The following is an 11776-nucleotide window of genomic DNA, read 5'->3' as shown; positions in this document are numbered from 1 at the left end:
AGTATTACATTTGTTAAATAAAACATCAAAGCAATCCACTCAGCAGCATAATAAGTTGCAGTCAAAGTAAAAACACAAACATTAAAATTTGCTTTAAAATCTACTCACCCTCAGGCCTCATCCAAGATGCATTTTTTATTTATTTTTATTATTGGAACAGATTTTGAGAAATTTAGCTTTTCTTGCTCACCAGTGGATCCTCTGCAGTGAATGGCTGCTGTCAGAATGAAAGTTCAAACAGCTGATAAAAACATCAGAATAATCCACATGACTCCAGTCCATCAATCAACATCTTGTGAAGGAAAAGCTGTATGTTCATAATAAACAAATCCATTAGGACTTTTTTAACGTCAAAGTGCATCCTCTATCCATAATATCACGTTCTCCAGTGAAAAGGTTGTCTCAGCTGAATCAGGAGAAAAATGTGCACAGATCAAGCACTGTTTAAAGTTTATGGATTTGTTTCTTTTTCCCTTCATAAGATGTCAACTGATAAACTGAGTCGTGAGTTATTGTGATATTTGAATCAGCTGTTTGGACTCTCATTCTGACGGCACCCATTCACTGCAGAGGATCTATTGGAAAACAATCGATGTAATGGTTAATTTCTCCAAATCTGTTCTGATGAAGAAACAAACTCATTCACATTTTCAGCAATTTTGGGCTAAAGAATTTCTTTAAACAACCATTTGTGGGCATGTATTCTTAGACTCCATCACTGACATATACAGGATGAAACCTCCACACTGGAACAATGCCAGGCTATTGCAGATACCTGATATAAGAAACAATAGACACCTGTGATGAAAACCATAGCTTTTGATTAAAGACCTATGACAGCATACTTGTAGGAGCGAGTCAGTGTCAAGAAAAGCTTCACACTGCTGAAGGGCATTGTACACAATAGACTTTTGTATGGAGCTGCAAAACTAAAGGAATCTTTCTTTTACAGACACTGACATTTGGACATTCCCACTAAAATCAATAATCAGTAATCATAAAATTACAAAGAGCTATCTGTCAGGTATTCTAGAGTACCCAGGACACCTCAAAATCCATGACACCATTATTATGTTCGACAGTTATGACAGCATTGGATGAATATGTATACATATATTCCATCATGAAGCAATCCTGTACAGTGTAAGGAGTTGACATGCTTTTGTAATGGAAGCAGAATTAGAAATGATACACATAGACTACCCCATCAATAGAGAAGGAACTTCTTTACATATTTGGCATTAAGAATTACTCTACAGTGACCTTAAAATTGTATTTGGACACTATGGAGTGTTTTGTGCATTAGATACAAAATAAATCAATCAATTAAAATACTACAACTTTTCTCAGGACTATCTTCTTAGTTCTTATTTTTAGAAATATCTGTAGTGACTTTTAGCTAAAAGTCAGTTTGCCTCAGGTTACAGGCATCTTAGAAGAGTACATACAGTATATCCACTGATGTACTACACATTTTGACAACCAGAAAGTGTATTCTTTTCAAAATTCATTATAAACTACATATATTGTGGTTTATGATTTGAGACCTACTTTAACAGACATCCAGCTATTTTTTGATTTAGCTCATTATTATTTAATGTTTTGGATGAAAAATGTGCATGTGCTCTATGAACATTTGAGTTTGTATCCTGCTCAGGTAGTCATTACTAACTAATCATATTGTTTTGGTACGATTGGTTCTGCTAAAAACAAATCTAAAAACTGAAAAAAGAAAAAGCGTTTGCTTTTGGTAATCCAGGACAGTTCACTTTGAGATTTGGGACAGTCTGTGCCCCACTAATTTAAGTGTTCTTATGCAGTAGAGAGAGCATGTGTACATGAGGAATGAATGAGTGAGAGAGAGAGAGGAAGAGACAGAGGAAGATGCAGGGGAGATTTAAAATGACAAATAAGTTGCATATCCAGTTTTACATAGTTAGCAAGGATGTTGAATAACACATGTAACATAAGCATATCACTTAATGCCTTTATCTTTAATATATGAGTCTCTTCGAAAAATAACACCATGTCCAACACCAGTGGTTATTAAAATCATTCAGTTTCACTGAAGAAAAAAAAGGTTAATAATAATTATAATTTATTTTTCATAAGTTCATCAAATTAATGTTTTCTTATATTTGGAACATTATTTATTGTGTATCTGGCCATTGAGGGGGTCTTGTTATACAAGTTAGAGACATTAGCATAGTGTCATCTCAATTACATCAAAACACAGTCATTTCGCCACTGATTTGCTTGTGATGTACGAAGAAAGGTACATATGTCTTACATTATTCAGTGGAGGGGAAAAGGGCATTTGAGGACCTGCAATTAAATAAATTGTAGATGGCGTAGTAGTTTGTCAGTAGATGGCGTAAAAGCTCTACTTCAGAGGAAGCTTCTTCGGTGTTATGAGAGTTTATTCAGTATAATCATGATGTCTTTATAAATAGAGGGGGGTTTATTTTTGTTTGTTTGTTTTATAAACAACTACTGAATTGATCTAAAACCTCTAGAGATTTTTTCTCATAAGACATGTTGCCATAATTAATTTCCCAAGAAATTATTTTGAATACTTTGTATGAACATGGTATTTTATGTTTACATTTATACCTGTGTGGTTTTATTATTATTATTATTAATAATAATAATTTTTATCATTAAATAATTTATAATCTTTATACCACATTTATTTACTGTGGAGCAGCAAAGCGTGGGTTTGTGTCATTGATCTAATGGCAGAACTCCTCCCTGTTTTTAGGTTCCTCCCCACCGACTTGCAGCAAACCTTTCATATATCCATTCATCACCGGGAATCCAACACACAGTTCTTTTTTCCGTCTGTAGAAACCATAAGCAACTGCTTTCACCAAACCTAGGACACTTTTGACGTCATCAGGAACACTTTACATATTAATGAATTAATTGACTATTGATTGATATATCGAAGTACATAGGTTTCATAAAGAGTAGCCTAACTGCATTTTTGTCTGCGAAGAAAACAAAAGACTCCACCTTAACTTACTACAAATTACCAACTCTTCTTGTCTGATCGATTTGCATGATGGAATTATTGTTTTTAATTTTTTGCTGTGGCGCATTTTGTTTGACACGAGCCAATCTGATGGAGCAACAGACTGCTGACAATATAGACAGCCGTTCAACTCTGGAAGACGAAACGGACAATCAAGAAAACATCTTAACACAGGTAATTCTGCTTGATCAAAAATTAAATGATGATTACATGAACATAGGATAGTCAGTGTGAGAGTGTATTTTGCATTCTGCAAGTGATTTCTGACCAAATAACGAAAAGAAATGTAGAAATAATAATAATAATAACGTTCGATTGTTTAAATTATTTAAATTTCTATGTTATAGACTATATAAGTTATATACGGTGGGTTTTGACCAAAAAAAAGTAGTAAAATATGTATGTAAATCTAATAATAGCTATAAGCCTATTTTAAAAGCACTATTTTAAACTTTAATTAGAGTTTATCTTTATATATATATATATATATATATATACAGTACAGTACAGACCAAAAGTTTGGACACACCTTCTCATTCAAAGAGTTTTCTTTATTTTCATGACTATGAAAATTGTAGATTCACACTGAAGGCATCAAAACTATGAATTAACACATGTGGAATTATATATGGAATTATATACATAACAAAAAAGTGTGAAACAACTGAAAATGTCATATTCTAGGTTCTTCAAAGTAGCCACCTTTTGCTTTGATTACTGCTTTGCACACTCTTGGCATTCTCTTGATGAGCTTTCAAGAGGTAGTCACCTGAAATGGTCTTCCAACAGTCTTGAAGGAGTTCCCCGAGAGATGCTTAGCACTTGTTGGCCCTTTTGCCTTCACTCTGCGGTCCAGCTCACCCCTAAACCATCTCGATTGGGTTCAGGTCCGGTGACTGTGGAGGCCAGGTCATCTGGCGCAGCACTCCATCACTCTCTTTCTTGGTCAAATAGCCCTTGATGCCTTCAGTGTGACTCTACAATTTTCATAGTCATGAAAATAAAGAAAACTCTTTGAATGAGAACGTGTCCAAACTTTTGGTCTGTACTGTATATATATATATATATATATATATATATATATATATATATATATATATATATATATATATGATTGCATTATTCACTGTCATTATTTCCTCCAATAGCTCATTGGGGACTATGATAAAGTTAAGACTCTGTCTGAGGGCTCAGGCTGTCAGTGTAAGTGTGTAGTAAGGCCTCTGAGCAGGAGTGCATGCAAGCGCATTGAAGAGGGTCATGCCAGGGCTGAGGACTTCTACACAGTGGAGACAGTCACTGCAGGACCCAGCTGTAAGAAGTGTGCCTGCATCGCCCCTCCCTCTGCCCTAAATCCCTGTGAGGGAGACTTCAGGTTTAAGAAGCTGCAAGAGGCCGGACGGGATGATGTGAAGGTAAAGAGTTTTGAACTCAGGGCTCATGGGGAGACAGAGACAAGCTTAATGCACTGATGTTGATAGAAGATACTTGATTATATTTATTTATTTATATCTTGATGTTTCAGCTCTCGACCATAATGGACCTGCTAGAGGGAGCATTTTATGGGATGGACTTGTTAAAGCTTCACTCCATCACAACAAAACTTCTGGAACGGGTTGATAATATAGAGAAAGTGAGTGCAATATTAAAACTTGTTTTCAGAAATATTAGCATGTATAAATATTTGTGAACTATAAACAGTGGTTCTGAGAGAAGTTAAGTCTTATTTAATGCTTATAAGAATATATAGTACATTTCATTTATAAATGTACACACACACACACACACATACTGTATATATATATATATATATATATATACACTTTTAAAAAATAAAGGCTCTTCATTGCCATCCATTTTCCCATTATCCATGAATATATTGCATTAAAGGTCTTTTTTTATGTTGCTCACACTAAGAAAAAAATGGTTCTTTTAGGATTTGTTCACAAAAAGTTATACCCACAATTTTTGACACAATATAATTTGGTTTAATTTAGAGCCTCCTTTTCCACATAAGCACCATCACATGAAGACCAATCCAGTCATGGTATATATATAAAAAGTGCTTTCTATACACTATTTAGTATTACCATGGCAACAGAAATCGCTGTCTGCTTTCAAATGTTGCCATTGGACAAAATGGAATTGAGTTCAGGTGGTTGGGTGGAACTGCCATCCATGGACCTCTACTGTGTTTACATTGTCCTTACAGTCTTTTTCAGGAAACCCCACAAAAGACAAAGTGAGCGTGAAAGGTGAAAAAGTGCAAGGGAAGGGGCCTCGCTCCAACCAACGGCAAGAGAAGAAGAAACGTCTCAGCGTGCTGGAGCCCTCACTGCAGAAGAATGCGGCAGCTGCTTTTGCTCACACTGAGGTACAGATACAACACACACTAGCTCAATCCATTAGAAAGGCCTTAATAGGCTGATATTAGTCTCACTTCACACAGATGACAACTGCCAACATATATGCACAAATACACGCTGCAAATGTCATCTACATTACCACCAGTACCAAACTTTGCCCAGTGGAAACAGTGGTCAGATTTACTGTTCCAGAGAGTCTGGAAGAAATAGTCAACAAAGCCATGCAACTTTCACACAACATGCTCAAGTCATTAATACACCACAAATTCCCCTTCATCTCATTCAGGACAGTTATGCAGCCACAAACTGGGCGATTTGGAAAGAAACTATTAATAATATTATTAATGAGATTAATGCTTCTTATTTAAAACAGTAATTTGACTCAGGTTAATCACATACATTTGTGTTTCTTCCTGGCCAGAGGAAATATGAGGAGAAGTTTGTTGGGAGTCAGGGCTCCAGCAAACCTGTGCTGAAGCGAAGCAACTCTGAGGGGCAGGAGGAGAAGCATAAACAAGCAAAGACCAAAGCAGGTCCCAATGGCATGACCATCAAAAGCATGACCTTCTACAAGGCCAACACAATGGAGGACAGTGAATGGGAAGAGCATAGTGAGTGTCCAACAGCTCATTTTAATGTAATAATGACTAAAATTGCAGCTCTTATGGGATGTCAATGGAGAAAAATCCTGAGAAGGATCAATAACCTGTTCTTATATTTAGGGTTAAAGTTTAGTATGAGAAATTTTGAGAAGCTAAATGCAAGTTAATATCACTTATTATCCTTACACAGTGACCACCCTTATTATTTTTTTCAGCAACCTTGGTTCCAGAAGTATTTTCCCCATTTATTTAATCTATAGGGATTTTAAAAAACGCAATACTTGATTTAAAATACAATTTGATTTAAAACAAATAGTTATATGAAAATTGTGGGGGGGGTCACTTAACATTTACTTAAATTAACTACATTTCCATAATGCACTGTATATGACAATCAAATTACTGTATACAATATACAACTATTCATTTATAGTTAACAGTACATTCCAAATTTGTTATTAAATATATATGTTTATGTATTATTTCATATACAGTTGCAATCAAATCACTCAACCCCTCAGAGACTGCAGTACTTTACAAATACTGAAGATCCAGGATAAAATAAAAATTGCATCTATAACAGTTCACTGGCTTATTAAAAGTGATATTGTCAATATATAATGTAACATCTTTGAGTTATATGATTTTTTTATAATACTGCTATGTCATAATTATTCAACCCCTATTCAACATTGCTGTTTATTAAATCACTTATTTGCATGGTGGGGAATAAAACAATCTCAAAACACAATTAAGCCTTTAGAAACTCTATTAAAAACAGAATTAGCTTTAGCTGTTACACATACTAACTGCCCATGCATGTGTTGAAGTTGAGTGGCAAAAATGTCAACAGAGATCTCACAAAAGCTAAAGAGAATAAATATTGTATTAGTTTAGAAAGGCTAAGGCTATATGAAGATTTTCAAGACATTGAAAATTCCTAGAGACACAGCTCTCAGCCTTATTCCTTGGCTTAAAGTGTGTTTTACCAGAAAACCTTTGAGGGTGTTGAAGAAAAAGCACAATATCATAAAATGTTTAATCAGAGCAACTGAGAAAAACCTGCAATGTACAGCCAAAGACTTGCAAGATGACCCGATGAAAGGAGGAAAACCATTTCAATGCAGTGTGTAAGAAGAACACTAGACAAGTATGGCCTTTAATGTTGAGACATCTTGCAGCATACCACTCTTGATCAAGAAGAACAAAAGGACAACTTGAACTTGATAAAATTCATTTGTGTAGACCTGTGTAGCTCTGAAGGAATGTTTTATGGGGTGATGTGACCAAACTGGAACTTTTTGGAGCCATGGAACAGCGGTATATCAGCTGCAAAAAAAGCAATGCTCATAAGCTGAAGAACACCATCTCCATCGTCAAACTTGGAGGTGGATCAGTCCTGTTATGGGGTTTCTTTACTGTAGAAGGAAGTGGAAACCATGACTGTATGAAGGACATCATGGATTCTTTGAAGTATTGGGCTATTTTGACAAGAATTGTGATTCCTTTGGTGCAAAGACTGAAGCTGATGATCAATGGACTTTCCTGCAGGACAGTCATTCCAAAGTACACATTCAAATCTACTACTGCTTGGTTCAGGGATCAGTCATAGAATGTACTTGAGTGACCTGTTCAGTCTCCAGGCTTAATTCTCATTGCAAATGTCTCCAGGCTTAATTCTCATTGCAAATATCTGGTTGAAATTGAAGAAAGCAGTGGCAATGTGAAACCAAAGATTATCAGTGATCTGGAAGCTTTTTCAGGTGTGGAATGGGCCAAGACTGTAGTAGAGAGGTGACAGAATCTTCTAAACACTTACAGACAGCATTTATTGGTGATTTTACAGAATAAAAGATTCTGCACAAAGCGGTTTGAATAATTTTGAACATGAATGTTTAGAGCCAATTAGAATTTTATCATGATTCATCAATGTTCCATTCTCAGAATCACTCAAAAGTGTATTAAAAAACTTTCTCTAATACTTTACTGATGCCTTTGTTGAATTGATTTCATAAAATGTTGTTCTCCACAGCAAAATGTCTTGCAGGTCAAGGGGGTTCAATAATTTTGATTGCAACTGTAAATGCATTACTATATTTAAATAATTTTGAAAGAAGTCTCTAATATCCTCAACAAGTCTGCAATTATTTGATCAAAAATATACTAGTTTTGGAAAAAAAATATACTAGTCTAAAAATCCTAGTCTTTGGTGTCACATCTTTTAGAAATCAATGCTGATTTGGTGCTCAAAAAACATTTCTTAAGGTTTTAAATGTGGAAAGCCATTGTGCTGCTTAATATTTTTGTTGGAACTTCAGAATTCTTTGATGAATAGAAAGTAGCATTTATTTGAAATAGGAATCCTTTGAAACATAGCAAATGTTTTCCTGCCAATTTGATCAATTTGATGTGTATTGGCTGAATATAATATAAATTATAAGAATATAAATTACTGTGATATAGTCAGCAGCATTTTTTTTCAGGTTATAAGTGAAACTGTATAAACAAGAGTAGGCTGAAGTTAAACTAAGCATTTTGTGTTTGTTCTCTCATTAGCCACAGCAGCACATGAGGTTTTGAGAGGCGATGGCTCTGTGGATTTAATCATTGAAGACCAGCTCCATAAGCAAGAGCTGCCTGCATCTGTTACAAGACCTGGAACCGCTGCGACAGTGACCCAGACACCGTCAACGACCCTCAACACACAGAATGGAGACCCTACTGCTGCAATCATGCCAAATCTAACAAGACAAACTGAAGAAGAGACTGTAAAAGCCGAGAAGTCAAGCACAATTACTACAGCAAGGACAATTCTGCCAACCTCAATCCCTTTAACTACCATAAAGTCACCAAGCACCAATGCAGCAACCTCAACTCCTCTTGTAGTGCCACAGCTGGCCAGTGTTGCAGCACCTGCAAAGAAGTCCAAACTTACCTGGGATGAAGCTACAACTCAAACAAGCACACAACCTCCAAAGAAGACCAAAGAACAAGGTAAGCTTGATTCCACATCAAGTTTAGAAGAAAGTAAACTTAGAGTTTAGAGGGGCCGTGATATATAGATGCTTCCTCTCTGGTTTTGTTGTTTACAGGGATCTGCAAGGACACATTAGCAAGCATTGCTGATCCTGTTACACACAACACATATGGCAAAAATGAAGGTGCATGGATGAAAGACCCAAAGGGCAATGGAAAAGTTATATATGTGACTGACTACTACTATGGAAAACAGCTTCTGGAATTCCGTGATATGGACTCCTTTAAACGAGGTACATGTAACATTAAAATAGATACTGCTTTATTTTAATAATAGTATTAAATAACTTAGTAAAGTAACTTAATAACAAATCTGCATATACACCTCCATTCAGAAGCTCTGGGTTAGTATTTTTTTTTTTTTAAGAATTCAATACTTTTTATTCAGCATGGACACATTTAATTGATCAAACGTGACAGTAAAGACATTTATAATGTTACAAACCATTTTCTATTTCAAATAAATGCTGTTCATCGAACAATGCTGAAAAAATGTATCACAGTTTCCAAGACAATATGAAGCCGTTTTCAACAGCGGTAATAATTAGATATGTTTCTTGAGCAAATCAGCATATTAAAAATGATTTCTGAAGTGTCATGTGACATTGAAGACTGGAGTGATTTGCAATCATAGAAATAAATTAGATTTCACAATGTATTCAAATCGAAAACTGTATTTCTAAATTGTAAAATTGTTTTACAGTATTGCTGTTTTTATTGTAGTTTAGATCAAATAAATAGAGTCTTGGTGAGCATAAGATATTTCTTTTAAAAAGCATTACAAATCCTTACAGACCCCAAACTTTTAATTGGTTGTGTAGTTTTGTGGGGGGAAAAAATCATATCTTACTTAGATTTTTCTCAATGAAAGATGTTTTTGCAAGTCTTTTTGCAAATGTACAGCTGCATTTATATTTTATGAAGGAGGTCCCTTGAAAGAGCATCATGAGGAGTATATGACATTTGTTTCTCTTCTTTTTCTCTCAGGGCAGTTTAGCAACTCCTACAAACTCCCCTATAACTGGATTGGCACTGGTCATGTGGTCTACGGTGGCTCTTTCTTTTACAATAGAGCTTTTTCTCGTGATATAATCAGGTTTGATCTTCGTATCCGTTATGTAGCAGCCTGGAGCACCCTTCATGACGCAGTTTTAGAGGAGGAGGATGCTCCCTGGAGTTGGGGAGGACATTCAGACTTTGACTTTGGTGTGGATGAGAGCGGGTTATGGTTAGTGTACCCAGCTCTGGATGAAGAGGGATTTCACCAGGAAGTGATCATCCTGAGCAAGCTCCGACCTTCTGACTTACAGAAAGAGAAGAGCTGGAGGACGGGCCTGAGGAGGAACTACTATGGAAACTGCTTCATCATCTGTGGTGTTCTGTACGCCGTCGACAGTTTCCAGCACTCGCAGGCCAATATTTCCTATGCATTCGACACGCATACACGCACCCAGATGATTCCCCGCCTCCCTTTTGTAAACAACTACACCTACACCACACAAATCGACTACAATCCTAAGGAACGTATGCTATATGCATGGGACAATGGCCATCAGGTGACCTACAATGTAATATTTGCTTATTAACGGTAATTTAAACACTTTATTAAAGTACTGCATGCAGTACTTTCTGTATAAAATAGTCAAATGATTATGTGTCTAAGTGGGTTGTAGATCAATCTACATGACAGATATTTTTATAGATATTTCATTATGCCTTTATTTTGTCTTTTTGTCTATTTGCATGTCTTTTGTATTTGCTTTTTAGTGGATGTTTATTGATCTCAAAGTGGTAAAAATATGATTGAGCTATGCATGACAAGGTTCTCACCGCTTATATGAAGTGTAAATGTATGATGTATATAATGTAATTAAAAATAAACCTTTTAGCAAGCTCCTCTAAACCTGTGGAGTGTCACTGCTTTAGCTTCTTTTAAGCTCAACATAAAACGTATTTAGCAACCAATTTAACTTCCATAAGATTGCATACTTCGAAATGAAACAAGATACGAGGGGGGGGGGGGGGGGGGGGGTAGTACATTTCCCCCAGAAACTGACTAGATTATGAAATATGTTTTCTGTTTAGCAGTGGGCAGAAAAATATGAGGGATTTGTGATGCCAGCCACAACTGAAACCCTTCCAGACCATGAATTGTGCATTAAATATTGTGCATTGTTCCTAAGGACTGGTCGATACTATGTTTCAGAATATAGTATATGATGTTAGCAAACATTTTTCCAGACCATGTATATTAAATATAATATATAGCATTGTTATATTATATATTATATTAATGACAAATCAAAGGGAGACCTGTGATCTGAATATCATTTATAATAAAACGCTATAAATAGATTCTCAGTTATTTGCATTCAGCTTGGTTGAAATGGTCTCAATGAAAACAGCATGCTCAGTCTTTTTCCTTATCAAACGTGTGCATTCAGTTTCCTTTTGTAAACCTTACCGTGAGAGTTAAAGCTGCTCCATTAATGTCAGTCTGGTTTGAGAAAATGACTTCTTGAGTGGAAAAGAAAAAACTTAATAGAGTTTTAGATAAGATGAAGTGACAGCTCTCCACATAATGTATATATGTATATGTATGACATATATGACAACCTTGTGGTTTAAATGACCTTAAAGCATTATGAAAATGGCAGGGAAAAACATTGGCTGTGCTGCAGGGCTGTGAGGAAGCTGATGGTGTCATGCTATACTCCAAAGAATTCATATGCTAACAC

The 11776-nt window shown here is 35.6% G+C and overlaps 1 protein-coding gene across 2 annotated transcripts; it reads left to right on the top strand.

Moving 5' to 3' along the window:
- The first annotated feature begins 2767 nt into the window (after positions 1-2767).
- On the top strand, positions 2768-10924 carry LOC132155061 (olfactomedin-like protein 2B). Of its 2 annotated transcripts, XM_059563834.1 has the most exons (8): positions 2768-3208; positions 4183-4449; positions 4560-4667; positions 5247-5408; positions 5822-6011; positions 8559-8996; positions 9095-9271; positions 10026-10924. In XM_059563834.1, exons 1-8 carry the CDS (start codon positions 3062-3064, stop codon positions 10622-10624), a joined length of 2088 nt encoding a protein of 695 aa, XP_059419817.1. In that variant the 5' UTR covers positions 2768-3061; the 3' UTR covers positions 10625-10924. The 2 variants fall into 2 exon arrangements, with proteins under 2 accessions (XP_059419817.1, XP_059419818.1); XM_059563835.1 differs by lacking the exon at positions 4560-4667.
- The last annotated feature ends 852 nt before the right edge of the window (positions 10925-11776 follow it).

Source organism: Carassius carassius, chromosome 12 (genome assembly GCF_963082965.1).
Source record: "Carassius carassius chromosome 12, fCarCar2.1, whole genome shotgun sequence".
NCBI lineage: Eukaryota > Metazoa > Chordata > Actinopteri > Cypriniformes > Cyprinidae > Carassius > Carassius carassius.
The sequence above is the reverse complement of the archived record's forward strand: the minus strand, read 5'-3'. Positions and strand labels throughout refer to the sequence as shown.